Source organism: Lethenteron reissneri, chromosome 3, assembly GCF_015708825.2.
Source record: "Lethenteron reissneri isolate LAM-NWPU_2019-01 chromosome 3, ASM1570882v1, whole genome shotgun sequence".
NCBI lineage: Eukaryota > Metazoa > Chordata > Hyperoartia > Petromyzontiformes > Petromyzontidae > Lethenteron > Lethenteron reissneri.
In genome coordinates, this window is record NC_083781.1 from 12,015,815 (window position 1) to 12,033,791 (window position 17,977).

General features: G+C 51.7%; 1 protein-coding gene across 3 annotated transcripts in view; it reads right to left on the reverse strand.

The window, feature by feature from the left end:
* Positions 1–241: 241 nt before the first annotated feature.
* The window catches only part of TEX47 (testis expressed 47), a 29,299-nt gene continuing 11,563 nt past the window's right edge, over positions 242–17,977 (reverse strand). For 2 of the 3 annotated variants that reach the window (XM_061558464.1, XM_061558447.1), the window contains exons 4-9: positions 17,374–17,438; positions 16,129–16,207; positions 13,969–14,094; positions 6,503–6,662; positions 3,092–3,218; positions 242–1,573 (exon numbers count right to left, since the gene is read on the reverse strand). In XM_061558464.1, coding sequence (XP_061414448.1) covers positions 3,136–3,218; positions 6,503–6,662; positions 13,969–14,094; positions 16,129–16,207; positions 17,374–17,438 — 513 coding nt within the window. In that variant the 3' untranslated portion in view covers positions 242–1,573; positions 3,092–3,135. Of the gene's footprint in view, positions 1,574–2,366; positions 3,219–6,502; positions 6,663–13,968; positions 14,095–16,128; positions 16,208–17,373; positions 17,439–17,977 lie in introns of those variants that run through there. The other variant, XM_061558456.1, reaches the window with a different exon arrangement.

A 17,977-nucleotide genomic window follows, 5' to 3' on the forward strand; every position in this document is an offset into this window, starting at 1 on the left:
GTGTGCATCATGTATGTTCAGTCTTAAACATTAATTTGTTCGTGCAGAAAATTCAAGAACTCTCCAAAAAACAGTCTTGGGACTCAGCGAGGCTTTCGTCTGGAAACAGAGGACTATTATACTTTTGTAAATTTACGTACTTTTATTGTTTTTAAAGTCATTAAGGAGCAAAGGCGACGGAGCGTAAAATAGTTGAACCCACAATAGGACCCCCCTCTGCCCTTCCTGGACCCCCCCCCCAACCACCCCCACATTGTTTTTGTTGGCCAGCTACCGCCCCCCTCTAAGTTATAGCTCTGTTGTTATTCAATTATAACTCTTTACTACAACGCGTGTGTGCGTGTGTGCAGTGGTACCAGCATGCACGTACACGGTGCACAGGGCAAGCGTTTGGGGTGCCGTGGTGGCGAGATGTTAACTACTTCACCCGGTATACAGGAGGTCGTGGGTTTGATCCCAACCCCGACACTTTTGGAGTTTGCATTTCTCTCTCGCCGTGGTCGCCTGGATGTTTTTCTCTTCGGGTTTTCCTCTAGTTTTCCCCTCCACATTTAGACATACGGGGTTAGCGCATTTGGCGGCTATACATTTCCACTCCGTTGAACTATCATTTGTGGCCAGGTCGCATCTGAACAACAGCTATGCAGCTCAGTGGGCTTTACCTGGTGCAATACAAATCATCTCTAGTTTGTGTGCCCCTTCTCGTCCATGAGCCACAGCCCTGGTCATGTTCCATGTGGTGACCACCCGATGTGGCGTAGCTTTCGCAGGTTCCAACCGCTCGCTGTCCAATCGCATCGCGACTACGTGCGTTCCGCTACTTGAGGTGGTACCAATTTCTGCTCTGGCCCATGGACTCTCGGCATCTCCAGCAGGAAGGGAGGGGGCACGGTTGGTTTCTGTCCCTATAGCCATGTTCACATAACCCTTAGATGGGCAGAATACATTCAAATTACACATTACCAGAGGAAATGTCATTAAATGTTCACGTAATACAAATTACCAATTAGTTTAGATGCAGATTACAAATTACTCTGAGGTAATTTCGAAAGCGATTGAAAAATTACAAGTATAATTAAAGTGACATTGTTTGAGTCACACGTAATTCAGAGACACTGCCCATCTCTGCCAAACCAACCCCCCCCACACGTGGAGCAGACAGCCGCCTCTGGGTGGTCACTCCTCTGGGAGAGTGGGCGCCTGTTCCCAGGCTGGCGGGGTCTGTGATGTCACGCTATCACGTGGGGGGGCAGGCTGAGGGCAGTCGTCAAACAATGAGAGGACCCCCCAACCACCCCTGTAACGGAATAAGACCGCAGGCCGGAAAAAAAACGTTAGTTTCCAACAACATGGACACGTGTACAGAGCACCCAGCCTCTATGAACCATGCAAGATCCATCGCCAGACTGAGGGTAGGCTATGGGCAGACTAAGGGCAAGATTTGGTTAGGCTGAGGGTAGGCTGTGGGGAGGCTGAGGGCAGGGTTTGGCTGGCCGGTGACTGAAGAGGGAAATCCCAGCTGCAGAGACCTCCGGTGCTGCTGGTGGTGGCGCGGGTGCTGGAAGCATCCACCCTACGATGCACGCAGCAGATGAGACGACAACACAAAACAAGCACACAACACACGTGACATCGTGGTGATGCCCTGCCGAGCTCGGCCTCGTTTGGAGATCGTCAGCGGCAATGGTGCTGCTCGGTTCGTCTACGCCGCCCGCCCAGTTGGGCCGGCCCCGACGTCCGCTGGACGTTCAACCACGACTCTGTCTGTGTCTGTCTCCTACGCGCATGCCGGCGCATTCTCTGCGCGTGTCTTTTTGGCTCCGTCTATGTTTCTCTGTGATTCTTACCGCTCCGTTTCTCCGCGCGTATCTATCCATCTATGTTCCTTTGCGTCCTTCTCACCGTTTCTCTGTACGCGTTTACCTATAGAGACACGCTTCTCTGTGTCGACGTCTCTCTGTGCGGGTGGCAACGTTTCTATGTTTCTATACGCTTCATTGAATCTCCCCTCCCAGCACTCGCCTTGCTTCAGCCCTCCCGACACTCGCATCCTGGCTGATGTCACAACGCTACACTGCACCCCCCCTCCCCCCACCTCAGCATCTTATCCTCCCATCCACAGCCTGTTCACGACGATCCTACATCACGCCCGAAATGTCTGCGCGGCGAAATGCCAACGCGACGGCGAAGCCGGTCTCCCAGAGTGCCGTGCTCCTGCTCAGGCCATCGACGTTCGCTCTGAGAAAGCGACGCAGCGGTCCAGTGGCCCCCCCTCCTCTCACCATTCCCCCCCACGACTCCCCCCCCCCCCCCGGCTCATGAGCCACCCCTCCCGCTTAAAATCTAAATGAATGAAAACACTCCAATTAATCTGCCCCGGCGACTCGATGCGAAATGAGATATCGCAATTTGACACTGTGAAGCCATCAATTCACGTTGGGCTGCTTCTAATGAAGCCCGAAGAAGGAATGTGGGCCGCTTTTTATTTGCCTCGCACGTTGGCGGGGAAAACAAGAAAAAAAGATTCGAAGAGGCGCACAAACATTGACATCAAAAAATTCCTTTGCGTGCATTCCCAGCGACGGAAATAAAGTATTTCTTTTTTTTGGAACCTCACTTGCTCAGTCTGAAGCCTGGAAAAATTAGGCCAAGTGTGTGTGTGTGTGTCTGTGTGCGTTATGCGTGGGTTGGGTGTGTGTGCGTGCGCACGTGTGTAAGTGTGCGTGCGCGTGGGAAGCGGCAGTGTAACGGTTAGCGCGCTGCGCGACGAACCCGACGACCCGAGTTTGATTTCCGCTCACGGCCGACACCGGTGACGATTATCTGAACCGGTCCTGGGCCCCCCCCTCGGTCGACTCAGCCTCAAATGAGCACCTGGTGCGGTGTGTAAACATCGCCACTGGGGAGACAAAGGCGGTCGGGCGTGGTGCTGGCCAGCCACCCCCTCGTGTGCCGTGCCGGTCTTCATAGGTGCTCGCTAACAGCACTTGCCCCAACAGTCTGTTAAGGCTACACAGGGGATCTTTTTGTGTAATGCGTGGGTTGGGTGCGTGTGCACGTGTGCGCGAGTGTGCGTGCGCGCGTTTCACACCGGCGGGGTTGGTGGGGGCAGGTGCAAACCACCGCACGGCTCGCTCAGCTGTTTAAAGTTTCTCCTTCCTGGCCCTCGTTGATTTCCATCGTCGATGTCATGCTCTGTGGCGCCGGCCACACCAACTCTGTGGGAGGGGCGGTGGATGGGGGATGGAGGGGGAGTGGGGAATGTGGGGAGGGGGGGTTTAAGACGCCTGCCCCCCATCGTTTCAACTGGCACGCAGGGAGATTTAAGTCCAGGATCAGAATCTTTACTCAGACTGCAGGAGGAATCCGATGAGCTATGAAGCTCTTTTTCACAGACCTCCAGTGAGGGGGCCGGGTCAGCAGGTGAGTGCGCTGCTCCCCGATACGCCACCTCTATCCGTTTAAAAAGAAAACGTGATCCTGAAGAAAAATCAAGTGGCCCTTTTCTCGTAGACATGCGCACAGGCTGCGTGCTCTGGGCTGCTGAAGGAGACGAAGGAGGAGACGAAGGAGGAGACGAAGGAGGGAATGAAGGAGAAGACGAAGAAGATGAAGGATGAAGGAGAAGACGAAGGATGAGACGAAAGAAAAGAAGAACTTTAAAATCATTGTCAAGCGCGCGGCCGTAGCACTCCAGTGACATCGTTGTGGCGGTGATGCCACCGCCGCATCATAATTCACTGACTCTTCATCAGGAGGATTAATAATTTTTTTGCAATCGAGTAACTTGCGGCCAATTATTTTTCCTTTACTCGGTGAATGTGGCCCATTCCGCCAGAAGAGAGAAGGGTGCCAAGAAGCGGATCGGATATCGTGCGTCACTGATGTTAGCCATGGCCAAGAATCAAACTCAAGTCAACGGGTTCACAGCAAAGCGCACGGACGACTGCACCCGTCACTGCTCTTAGCCCGGCCAATCATATCAACTATATATTTTTAAACTTAAAAAAAATTGGGCTTTTTCCGTAAAAAAACAAATTATAGTTCACATATATACGTGTAATTTTTTTTTTTACATTTAGAGAAATGAGCCCGAAACTTTGTGAAGCATTTCACAGTTTAACAACGCCCCCAGCTCGTGTTTGTATAAGAGAGGTCGCCCCCACCGCCACCCCGTCCCCACCGCCACGCCGGCATCACCACCACCACCGCCACCACCGCCACCCCATCCCCACCGCCACCACCGCCACCACCGCCACCCCGTCCCCACCACCACGCCGGCATCACCACCACCACCGCCACCACCGCCACCCCATCCCCACCGCCACCACCGCCACCACCGCCACCCCGTCCCCACCACCACGCCGGCATCACCACCACCACCGCCACCACCGCCACCCCATCCCCACCGCCACCACCGCCACCACCGCCACCCCGTCCCCACCGCCACGCCGGCATCACCACCACCACCGCCACCACCGCCACCCCATCCCCACCGCCACCACCGCCACCACCGCCACCCCGTCCCCACCGCCACGCCGGCATCACCACCACCACCGCCACCACCGCCACCCCATCCCCACCGCCACCACCGCCACCACCGCCACCCCGTCCCCACCACCACGCCGGCATCACCACCACCACCGCCACCACCGCCACCCCGTCCCCACCACCACGCCGGCATCACCACCACCACCGCCACCACCGCCACCCCGTCCCCACCGCCACGCCGGCATCACCACCACCACCGCCACCACCGCCACCCCATCCCCACCGCCACCACCGCCACCACCGCCACCCCGTCCCCACCACCACGCCGGCATCACCACCACCACCGCCACCACCGCCACCCCATCCCCACCACCACGCCGGCATCACCACCACCACCGCCACCACCGCCACCCCGTCCCCACCGCCACGCCGGCATCACCACCACCACCGCCACCACCGCCACCCCATCCCCACCGCCACCACCGCCACCACCGCCACCCCGTCCCCACCACCACGCCGGCATCACCGCCACGTCGTCCCCCAGTAGCGAGTAAACGGGAAAGGGGCTCTCCGCTTGGCACATGAGCCACCCCCCGCTCGCTGAAAGGCGCACAATAAGTGATTCCTGATGCGGCATCATGAACTGTCCCAATCGGATTTTGAATTGAATTTAATCATAAATTCGCCTCGTTTGTTCCGTCTAATTCGTACTATCCGCGTTTCTGTTCTGTCCACCGATTCGTTCTGCACTGCCTGGGGCCCCATGCTGTGTGTATCGCGTGTCCACTCTATGGTGTCCGTTCAAGTTGCACCGTCTGCTTTGCCTCGTTTGTAACCCTCTCGGCTGGTCTCGTTCATTCAGACGGTTCGCCTGATGGACAAGCACGCATTATGAGTTTCACAATGTCAACGTGTAAATATGAACGAAATTGTTTCGTACCCATTCACTGGCTGTCCGGGAGAGTCTACACCAAGTCGTAGGAATGTTTTTCATGCGGGTCCTCGCATTGGGTCTTTTACACTTTCAAGACGTTTTCAGCCAATTAACGATGAGTGTTTATCCAAGTGGGAGGAAATCAGAGGCCCGCCCCCGATGAAAACCCACACGTGCAAGGGTGCAACACTCGATCCCCGTACAGATGTAAACAGGTGGCGATTAGTCCACTTGCTGTCCCGCCTTTTCCTGGTGAGTCAGGGTACGGCTCCTCCTCGACGCCCACGGGAAGGGAGTTTCACAACTTTCGTGCGATCTACCAACCCTCGCTGCCTCCACGGTGCTGGTTTACAGGCAACGTGCAGATCCACCACTGCCCAGTTGCCACGCCACTCACAGTCTGATACGGCACAACAATCCCATTTTGTGTTGATTTAATTTACTAATTGTTACATGCCTGGTCGTCACCTTCTGGTACACGGGGGCAATGGAGGACTGAGTGGGGTGGGGAATTAGACTGAGCTACTGAGTGGGCCAAGGACAGGGCAATGGATCAAGAGAGATGTGTCGTTAATTGACCACCAGCGCGTTTACAGCGACGACAACTGGACATCTGTACCTCCTATTATCACGGTTGGCTACGTACGGTGCGAAAGATGTTTAAATTACATACATACCATCTGCGTTTCTTTATTCCTGTATATCAGCCAATTGCCGAACTGTCATGATGATTATTAAGTAAGTCCACTTGTTTGTCCAGGAAAGCCTCACTGAGTCTTATGACTCTTTTTCCGGAGAGTCCTGCCCTGTTCTCGCAGTAGCGGGGTGCGCGATGATTGCCACGTACAATCTCGATTGAGTAAACTTTGGGTGACTTCTCAACTTTGATAAATCTCATCCATTAATTCCCTGTTGGTGCAGACAGAGAGAGTTGGAGACGGAGACAGCGGAGAGTCGGAGAGAGCGTGGAGTGGTGTAAGGGCCAATCGTAGATGGTGAGGAATTCGGTCGAGGTGAGGAGTCCGTAGCAGCCAGAGAGAGAGAAACGGAGAGCGAGAGCGTGGCATGGACTGTTACCAGAGTCCAGGGTGAGATGGAAGGGGCGATCGTAGGCGGTGAGGAATTCCGCTGGGGTGAGCAGCCCGTGACAGCTGAGTAGGTGTGCCAGCGTGTCTTGCGGCAGCAGAAGATCCGGGTGTCTCTCCCGCACGCTCTCCAGTGCCTGACGCATGCTCACCTGGCACGTGCACAGAGGCAAAAAACAAAGTACCGCCCCCGCCCACAAACTGCCGTTAGCGAGCACTTATGAAGGCCGACACGGCACACGAAGACGGTGGGTGAGTCGACCTAGAGGAGGCCCAGGTCTGGTTCAAATGTTCGCCGCTGTTGTTGATCGTGAGCGGGAATCGAACTCGGGTCGCCGGGTTCGTAGTGCGGTTGTGCTTAACTCCTGCACTACCACTGGCACGTACACAATGCACATCAGCACATAGTTGCCGATAGAGTCCCGGGTCAGCCAAAGAGTGAGTGCACTCTCGCCGTATGAAATGAACAATGATGAGTGACTGAGCGCATGGGTGAGTGTGCGCTTGGAGTGAGTGTGTAGTTGAAAGTCGATCACCCTCCAGCCACAACGGAGGGCGGAGGAGTGACGCACACAACAACGAGTGGGGCACCGGGTGACTGAAACACAGCGAGTTAGCACAGTGGGGAGCACAGGTGGCGCATCTGCCAGTCATCTCTGTCAATCAACCCATATTACCTGCGCTTGTCCCATCATCTGCCAGCGGGCCTCCGACACTTCACTGTGCCAGTCTAGACTGCACCTAGCCTGGCACGTGCACTGCGGTGATGTCACCGTCACTCAGTGGCGAATGAATGGATTTTGTTGTTGTAATCGTCGAGTACATAAGTTACGTCATGGGCTCAGTGTAAGTTTGCGGAGGTGAGCGTACATGCAATGTTGTGGGTGAGTGCATCGGTTAGAACACGGGTGAGTGTGTGCAGATGTGGCTGAGCGTGCGGTGAGCGTGTCGGTGAAATCACACCGGGGGCCAACGCAATCCGTGGAATAGCTCAGATTGGACGAGAGTAATATCAATGTCAGGGTCAGTATTCTTGTTGCTACATTCACATTGCGCCATTATAATGGGGAGGGGGAGCAGGGGAAAACACTCCGCTTGCAGCATTCTGCTCTTAAACTGCAGGAGAACCGTTAAATTCAAAGTCAGCGCCGGCTGCTTGAATGAGAATTGGAGCGGTGCTCCAATTCCGTTAGTCGCCCCGGGGCCCACATTCTTGAGGGTAAGGGGCCAGTCTCTCTGCAGGATAATTACGATTCGCTTCCCACAACGCGGTAATCATTTTTATCAACCCCGAGGGAAGAGGAGCTGAATTGACCCCCTGAATGGGATTTAATTTCCGAACCTTTCGATCGCAAAGTCGCGCACTCTCTACGAACCGCTCCAGCCTATCAGGTTTTATAACAATCCGAAATAAAATACGAACGACACGAAACACGAGCAATTCGGCCACACGATGCTGTGGCAGGCAGACTGCTCAACTCCCGCTTGGAGCATCGACTTAGCCCATCTTCCCTTCGGGGATGGATAAAATTGGTACTACTTCGAAGGAATTCAACGTTACATCAGGGTGTCTTCTTCTTGCTCAAACGAGATTCTGGTCGGAATGCCGATGCAAGCAATTCCACGTTTTCATGGCAGGGGCCCAGTTTATCCATAGATCAACCACTGTTGGCATTGAACAAAGTGTGACCCGTCACGAATACCGCGCGAATTCAGCGGCGTGTGTTTGTTTATCACGTTTTGGATCCAGCTGGCCAGGAATATCCCACTTTTCACCCTGGCAACTGAAGAGCACAAACTAAGTGTTTCTGACATAACATTAAAACTAACGCTCACATATTACAGAACCACACTGAAGAGACAAACAACATACATACTATAAAAAATAATAATTCAAAGAACTTTTTTTACTTAAAATCTCATCAATGGGACACTGTTCCAGTGCGCAACCAGGCTATTATAATTGAATTTAAAAAGCCGTGAGCACCAACTGGACATGTGTGAAAAAGAGCTTTATAGCTCATCAGATTCCTCCAGGAAAAATTTTACATTATTATGATTCTGTGAGCAATTTAAAAGCAGTTACTTGAACGCCACCCCCGGTGCAGTTTGACCGCCGGGACGCCCGACAGCTATGCCACGGGACGAACGTTCTTGACGCCGGGTCAATCGCTACGATCGCAGGGCGGCTATGAGCCCGCGGTGCGAGGCACCGCGTAAGCAGCGCCGTCGTCGGGGCTACGGTGCCCGTGTTTGCCAACAATGCCAACGTGGTCTCCGTAACCGTACCCCTCCACCCGACCGCAAAGCGCGCTCGCACGCACGCACGCTCGCACGCGCGCTCGCTTGCACGCGAACGCACGCCAACGCACGCACGTGCACGCGAACGCACGCACACGCGAACGCACGCAAAGCAGACGGCAGACAATGCCCCAAATGAGCACGCTGGGTCCCGTGTGCATCTTGGTGCCGTTCTCCTCCACGACGCATTTTACACAAAACGTACATATTAGTCACGTTTGATGGTGTGTGTATATATAACTTAAATGTGCTTCTTCTTGGTTCTTTCGGTAAAGTCACGTATAAGGGAAATAATAAAATAATTGAAATAAAACATAATAAAATAATTCTAACGACGTTTCGGCCACAACGCAAGCAGCCGTCCTCAGGTGACGAACAGGTCTGTCGGAAAGACAGCGTCCGACAGCCGACAGACCTGTTCTTCACCTGAGGACGGCTGCTTGCGTTGTGGCCGAAACGTCGTTAGAATTGTTTTTTTATTATGTTTTATTTGTATTATTTTATTATTTCCCTTCTACGTGACTTTACCGAAAGAACCAAGAAGATTAATCCCTGCAGTCACAAAAGCTTTAAATCGAAAATTAAATGTGCTTATTTCACAAATTCACTCTTAAGTGGTGTAATCTCGTTTGGCTCGTATTAATGATTTTAATTTGCGAGAGCAACGTAATATGCGTTCCTTATTTTGTCACAGACCCCACCACCGCCACCACCACATGCTGGGCTCCAGCCAATTTTGGAAGGGTTGCTAAAGTCTTTATTTATATATATAATTTCGAGCATGCAATCACTTGTTTGCTAGCTTATGCTCACTTGAGAATTGTGGATTTCACCAGCCTCTACTCAGTAACGTCCCCTAAGTTAGATCTTGAATTTAGGAATGTTTTAAAAGTATGTTGTGCACCTAAAACGACGCGGCATGTAACCCGGGTCGCCTTTGCTAAGGAGGCTTTGTTTTACGCGGCATCTCAATCGGTGTATTTTTCTTCTATCTCCGAGTTAAATAAAGGATCCTGGCTCCCGAAGTGAAACCTTAGAGCGAGCGTCACGGAACGATGATATTCGTATTAATAATGTATTTGTTGACGCTGCTGCCGCGTTGGTAGCGGCTCGCAAGTACGAATAACACAAGAATAAACTCTATGCCATCAACAACAACACTATTGAGCATTGCCTCAAAAAGATAAATAAAAAATAAAAATTAACCCTTTATAACCTGTGCAACGTTTCGGGCAATGGCCCCATCCCCCATTCGTCTGTACGAATATTAACGATCGGCGAAAATAGTAATTGCTGCCACATGCGGCGCTTGAGCTTAATGAGCGGCCGTCCGTTCGTCCGTGCGACCGACCGACCGACCGGATGCATAGCACCAGCGGAACCCCGCGGTTCGATGTCGCTCCGCCCCGCTCGTTTCGTTACGTCCAACAGATGTGGCGCAGTGAGTCCGTCCCGTGGGAGCGAGAGGTTCTCGCGCCACGTCCACATTCACAAGCGCGGCAGATTTCATTTCGGCGGCCGATTCATCACACAACCCCCCCCCCCCCTGCCTTTCCCGAGAAGAAAGTTTATCGCGAGCGGTCGCGCGGGCCGGGGGGGCGAGTGCGGCCTTCTGAGTTGAAGCGCCGTCTCTTACCCCTGCCCTTGCTCGCTCCATCGAGAGGAAAGCGCTGCTGCTTCTCCCCCATTGGGGGACCCTGAGCCCGTGGTGAAAATGTCAGAATTTCTACTTCTGGGGGGCAGGAGACAATCGCTGTGGATATGGGGCTTCCAAAAAAAAAAGCAGTGATCAATTTTATCGGTCTGGGACGGATGATGATGGTGTTGATGATGATGATGGTGTTGATGATGATGATGGTGTTGATGATGATGATGGTGTTGATGATGAAGATGGTGTTGATGATGATGATGGTGTTGATGATGATGATGGTGTTAATGATGATGATGATGGTGTTAATGATGATGATGATGGTGTTGATGATGATGATGGTGTTGATGATGATGATGATGGGCTGAGTTTGTCCCTCCCCACTCAAACTTGGATTTTAACTTGGGACCCATCCTGCCCTAATTTACGTTGAAGTTTCAAAGATTTGGACAGTAAGATATATATCAAAATCTAAATAAAACGACTTGAGTGCTCTCATTAGCGGCACCAAGTTTAGAATTAACATTCTTTCATCGGTGCGCTCCACGCTCATTTGTCAAGTCTGCACAATACTTTGCAGTTGCCTTACTTTTTAACTCAACTCTGAGCGTCTGGGATACAATCTGCTCTGTTGTTGTAATGGTTGTGGTGGTGGTGGTGAAGCGTCATAAGCCGAGGCACGCTGTCTGATACGCACGGCAGAATTCCGACCCTCTCGACAGAATGCGACGTGTCTGCGGAGGGGGGAGTTGGGATGCCCGTGCCAATCTTGACAACGCTCGGCCAAAATCACCGGTGCAGTGGCAGACCCCTCAACCCAGCAGTGGAAGGTCACGAGTTTAAAATATCGGTCAGGGGTCAAATCCGCCCATCATCCCCGTGAGGTTGGTGAAATTAAAACTATTAATGTAGCAAACCATAAGTGGATGCGTTATCAATATCACTGCTGCGGACGATCAGAATTCGCGTTGGAGTTTACAGGGCGGTAATTAACGTGGAGATCGGCGTAGTCATAACTCTGGAATTGGGGCCAGATATGATTGGGGTTAGTGATAGGGTTGGGTCTTTCAATTGGGGGTATTGTGCACTACAGCACCACTCAGCACCTGTGAAAAGCGTGGTTGGCTAGGCACGGTGCGAAAAAAGTTCAACATACATATGCTTGTGTGAGCAGGGAGAAATTGGCTCGACATTTTTGTTAGAGCAGCCCTCCCTCCTCCTACTGCTGCTCCTGGTGCCCCCCCCTCACCCCCAAGGTTAGTAATGCAAGGATACACAGATCACATCCATGCCTCCTGCACCTCCGATTAGCACGGTTGGCTATGTACGGTGCGAAAGAAGTTCAACATGCGTACATACACGAGTAAGGCGTTCGTGCGATTTGACCGCGACGTGACGTCAAAGCTCTCAACCGATATTCGTTGACTATTTGGACACAATTTGGCCCCCTGCCAAAACACGAGCCGGGCTCTCACGGCCTGGAGACGAGAGATGAATGATGGGGGAATCACCGCTGTGCACCGGGAAAGTGTGCACAAATTACACTGCCCAGCAAAAGTCTGCGGGCCAGAACTGCGCACAGAAGAATTAGCTAGACGGGTGAAGACGTAGCGGCTGCCAATGTGACGGGCCGGCGATGACTTTCGTGAGAAGATGATAATGAGTCGTCCAAAATTGCCTCACGGCGAAAAACGAATGGGCAAGTCGAAAAGCCAGCCGTCTTTTCGCCACCGACGTTACACACGCGCACGTGCCAAGATTTCCACGTAACATTTGGCGCACGCAAAACAAAGGTGATTGGTTTGCCTCCGCGTGCCAGGAGCAGGAGAGAGGTCATTCCCGATGGGCTCGAAGTGTTTTTCACAAGTGGGTATGAGCACTTGCCATTGGCCGTTTCAGCGTCACAGTGGTCAGTGGACGACGTCAGTTATTTTCGCGGGAAAGAGGGAACAATGTGGTGCACAAAGTGAGTTCTAGAATATTTTTTCTAGATCAGGCTCGTGAGCAGGAGACAGTCGTCGTGACACTCCGAGGGGTTGGCGACTGCAATAGTCATGGAAAGAGGCCTTCTTCATCCAGCAGTGGATAGATGACAGCCGATGATGGTGATGAACTGAGTCTTGTTTTATTACTCGGGAGTTTTGTTTAAGTCGTCGGAAAAAATGACAACTAAGGTGTCTCATGCTCTTTTCGCGAAGCGATTTTTAGTCTTTTTACGAGTTGTTTTAGAAGTCACACTGTCTCAATGATGCAGAGGAAACCGAAAATTTAGTAACGCGTGCTTTAAATACTGGGGTCCGCATAATTTTTGCAAAGATTTCATCTTTTTTTTTTACGGACGAATTTTTTGTCGCTGACATGTTTTTGGCAAAGTTTAACATATTTTTGGAAGACCCGGGCCACTGCTTCCTGTCGAAGTCACGCCAAACTGTACCGACTTTAGCTCTGGCTCCTGCTCATTCCTCGCATCATGAAGCTCCACCGAAAGCCGCAAACAAATAAAACAGCCGGCGACATGACGAGGCAAACGCACAGGGAAGCGATCTGTCCACCCGAAATGTCAACGCGTGATTGTGAAAATACGATTTTTTTTTCTCGATGCCACGTGTGTTTTTGTTATCGACTTCGGAAAACCTGCCCTCCATCAACAGCGCTTGCTTACGGCCTGGCAATAACGGCTGTGCACATACGGCTACGCGAAATATAAATACACGACACATATAAAAGACAGAGATCCCCCGCACAGCCTTTAACAGGCTTTTGGGGACAAGTGCTGTTAGCGAGCAGCACCTATGAAGGCCGGCACGGCACACAAGTGGGTGTGTGGCCAGCACCACCGCTTGGCCGCCTTTGTCTCCCGAGTGGTGATGTTTACAGACCGCACCATTTGAAGCTTAGTCGACCTAGGGCAGGCCCAGAACCCGTTCAGATAATCGTCACTGGTGTTGGTCGTGAGTGGAAATCGGCGTCCTGGGTTTGTAGGACACCGCGTGAACCGGTGCACTATACACACACACACGCATGTATTGCCCTCTAAGTCACGGTCGTTGAGGGGGAAAATGTAACTCTTGCTTAAAAAGCCCTCAGAAGCTGCAAGCACCGTCGTGAACATTTTTTCTGCAAATTACACAAAGTACCCGATGGTCCGCATGTCACTGACGATTTCAAAACGGGAACGCGCAAGATCGTGGGAACCGAGGCGCTGACCGAGCCGTCACCATTTTTCACAGCGTCGTTTGAAAGACTTCCCCTCCATCATGTCCAGTTTCCCAAGCAGCTGCCTCAAGTCTCTAATCTCCCCTACAAACTTTACCCTTGAACCTTCTCCAACTTCCAATTTTTAATACGTTTGTCCTCTTCCTCCCTGTCGCTCCCCCCCCCCCTCTCTCTCTGCGTCCCCACGGTATTATTTTGGTGTTGTGTATTTTAGCTTTGAAGTTTGCTTTTCTTACCCCCCCCCCCCTGCACCCCCCCCCCCCCCCCACCCAGCCTTAGAAACCACCACAAACCTTAGGGGAATGGAGCAAGTGCAGTCCCAGCTTGAGCACGTGAGTGATGGCCTCCGACGCCAAATTCACGGTGGACTCAGTGGCTCCCCCGTCTCCCTCCAGTCGCGTGGCAGGGAGATTCAGCACCTTCACGCGAGCACAGGGACACCATCTCCCCGTTTAGTGTCCCAGGCTGTCAGGGGCACAAGCACTGTCGGTGAGGACCTATTAACCCTTTCCCATTCCGAGGACGTACGTGTACGTCGTCAGTTTTAATCCTTCCGATTCCGTTCCGATGACGTACACTTACATCATCGGAACGGACGTACACTTACGTCACCGGAAGGGAATCGGAATAAAAACTAAAATAACTTTATCGGTCCATCTTCAGGTTGGAAGACGTACCGAGGCTTCCACAAGGCCTAGCGGGAGGGCGTGCGGAACAGTTTGGCGCCAGCGAGTTGGTGAAGACAGCGCGCATAGATGCGAGGGCATATAAGTACGGTACAACTATGGCTTTTCGCCGCACCGCCCTCCGCTGCCCATCACGTAGGCCCGCAGCCTGCAACAGCTATTTTATGCGTGGTTGTCGCCCGTCCAAGGCCTATCCAGGCCGGAGCGTTGCTTCGCTGCCGAGAGGCAATGCAATCGGGCGCATTCCGGGTGATTCGATCATGGGCTCGTGCAGGTAGCCCGAGGGAATTCTGAGCCCCCATTGTGAACGCCGTATTCTGACAGCAGGTCTCCAACTGGAAACATTTTCTTTTCCATTCATTGACTTTGAAAAAATTGTACGGACGTGTGTATAAGTTCACTGCAGATGTGTTTTTCTTTCCGTACGTGCTCTCTATAAATATATGAAGCGGACGGTGGAACCCAGCAGTGAACCTCACCAATGTCACGAGTAGGCTAGTATTTTCCTACATCACTGCTACATCAATCTCTCCGTACACTGAATGTCCTTTTATTAATTCGTTAATTTATTAATAAGCCAGGAATGTTAGCGCTCGCCTGTGAACCAGCGGTGCGGAGGCGAGGAGGGTAAGTTGACCACAGGGATATGAGAAACTCGCAAAAGCCACTGGACAACACGGTGGCCAACAGACGGCAGCACATCAGGTGGATTTACGAACGCATCTGTGCGGATCTTTGTGCGCTATTTCCTCGAACGTGTGAGATATCTCTGCGCATTCCAGGTTCCTCTCAAAAGCAAACGCTCTCTTTGAATTGGAATTGGCCAAGGATCCCAATGTAGAACCCTCCTGAAAAGAAGTCTTTAAATTCAAGTGGGGCTTCTCTGGATAAATAAGTTGTAATGATGTTAATTTTGACACGCTTAAGAATCCATCGGTTCCAATTTTCAGGTATGCTACCACAGTGCTGTTAATGTTTAGCACAGCACACTTGCAATTCAAATGTTGTCGTTTTGATCTCATGGCACGGCAGGTAAAACAGTGTCGACAAGAGGCATGACCATGTGATATGTGTATCCTTGCATGACTAACCTTTCATAATAAAGGTTTTTGGGTCAGATCGCGTTATTTATAAATGTGTCGTAACCCTCCACCACCCGACACGGCCAAACAGTAAAAAATGTGTCACGTTTTTCAAAGGACAAAATAATTAACTTCTTTAGCCCACCGGTGTGTTGAAGAGAGAATCAACAGCATTTTAAAATTTGAGTAGTACGACGTTTCGCTGATAATTGAATTAAATGATGATGTCACCCTGCTGCTATTTAAGACCGGAAGCAACAGGAGAGCTTCACCATTCTTGCCCGATGAAGCTGATTGTAATTATCAGCGAAACGTCGTACTCAAATTTAAAAGTGCTGTTGATTCTCTCTTCAACACACCGGTGGGCTAAAAAAGTGAATTATTTTGTCCTTTGAAAAACGTGAGGAGGGTTACGACACATTTATAAATAACGCGATCTCACCAAAAAACCTATATTATGAATAATATTGGTCGCGAAAACCTACTACGTGTTAAATTGATTACTAACCTTGGGGGGGGTAGCGCAGAGGTGGGGAAAGGGGGGCGCTGGGACCAGTGGTCTTGATTGGGGGGGAGAGGGGGGGCTATTGACCTTTTAGACATTCAAGCCAATTTCTCCCTGCTCACACAAGCGTATGTATGTATGTATGTTGAACTTCTTTCGCACCGTACGTAACGCCCATACCTGCCAGAACCACTGCTGAAAGAGCCTGTTGGGGAGGTCATGTGACACCACCACAATCTTGACTCCTTGCAGCAATGCCCTGGATGAGAAGTGAAGGGGGGTTGCGCAACAGTAATGCATTGCAACGCTCCTGACGGACGTGACACGAAGCCAGACGGTCAAAGTCAGCGGCAGAACCGGCGGAGCCGAAGTGCCCATGCGCTCCCAAACGAGAATTTGGCAGTGCTACCCTCCATCGGAAAGCGACGCATTAATCGACACGTTATTAAAACAGAACAGTAAATTTCGATTTAAAGCTTTCGTGATTGCAGGGATTCATCTTCTTGGTTCTTTCGGTAAAGTCACGTAGAAGGGAAATAATAAAATAATAAAAAATAATATTTTATTATGTTTTTTACTTTTATTATTTTATTACTTCCCTTCTACGTGACTTTACCGAAAGAACCAAGAACAGTAAATCACAATGGTTATTTATGTATATAAGTAAGGCTCCATTGTCAATCCACTGCTGGATGAAAGCCTCCCCCAAGCTGTGTTGTTTGAGCGTGCAGTACTTCACGACCTGCGGTGGTTGGCACAGGTTGCCGATAAGTGGGGGGGGGGGGGGGGGGGGGGCTACATGGCCAGTTTCAGAAGTCACCAAGGCTAGCCATGGTCGGGAACCAAATATCATGACGCCACTGCCCCCGCCAGCTGCTTCAACACTTTACTTTTCGGCGCCAGTGATTGCAGTCGGCGCATTTGGTTACACAATCGTAGGAAAAAACACCTCAGCATGTTCAAATCCTGGCCAGGAGAATACCCAGCCATATCATCCGTCTGAGGTGGGTTGCTGCGAGTACCGCTCTGTAAAAGAAACAGTCATCGAACGGAGAGACTGCTGCTCCCCGTGTGAGGAATGCTGAGGCTCTGCCACCTCTTGGGGATCACCAACAGAGAAGAGCGTTGCCCAATTCTCACTTCAGCGCAGAGGCATTCAAAATATTTATATTTTTTTCTTCACTCAACATTGTAACCCATCTTATTCATTCATGTTTCACAAAAGCCAGTGACGCGGTTAGTCAAAGTGGGAGGGGGGGGGGAAGGCAACTTCATCCGCTCGGAGTGCAAACCCGGCGTGCATTTAATTCTGCGGACGTTGAGGCCGTGAGGCCGTGAAGTCGGCTCCACTGCCACCACCGCCGCCGCCGCGTCGATGCCCGCGCGCCGTGCACTCTCTCTCTCCGTCGCTGCCCCGTCCCCTACCTCTCCTCTCTCTGCTCCATGTCCCTGAGGTCCCTGAGGATGGCGTAGATGGACTCGCTCCCACACTGCACCGCTCGACAGACGGAGGACGATTTGAAAACCAAATCAAAACACGCAAAAAACACGAGCAGCAAGATCAGCAGAGGGCCGGGATGCCCACGGCCACGGCCGGTCACGCACACCGCCAGCATTTCCCTGTGTTTTGTTCCCCGAATGTTCTACTCCCAACAATTCCCCCCTAAATTGGCATGGGACCATTGAGGACAGTGCAGGAAGCTGCCGTCAATTACTGTCAACGTATAGAATAGCGGGGGGGGAGCAAGCTGTATGCTGTGTGAGAGCGGAATGATTAAGCCCAACGGCGAGTCGATTAATCGTTACGATTTAGGGTCCTGCTTTAAGAAGCAATCGTTAACCTTAATTATTGCGTAAGCAGGATTTTTTTTTATTGTGGTTGCCCTGCACGGCTCGCCGATGCGTCTTTGGGTCGTACGGTGCGTTGTTCGGCAAGACGTCCGACGTTTTACTCCATGCACTGTGAGCTTCTTCAGCAGTAGCAATGAGCAGCCCGCGTTCGAGCTGAACCGGCAACGCCAACACCAAC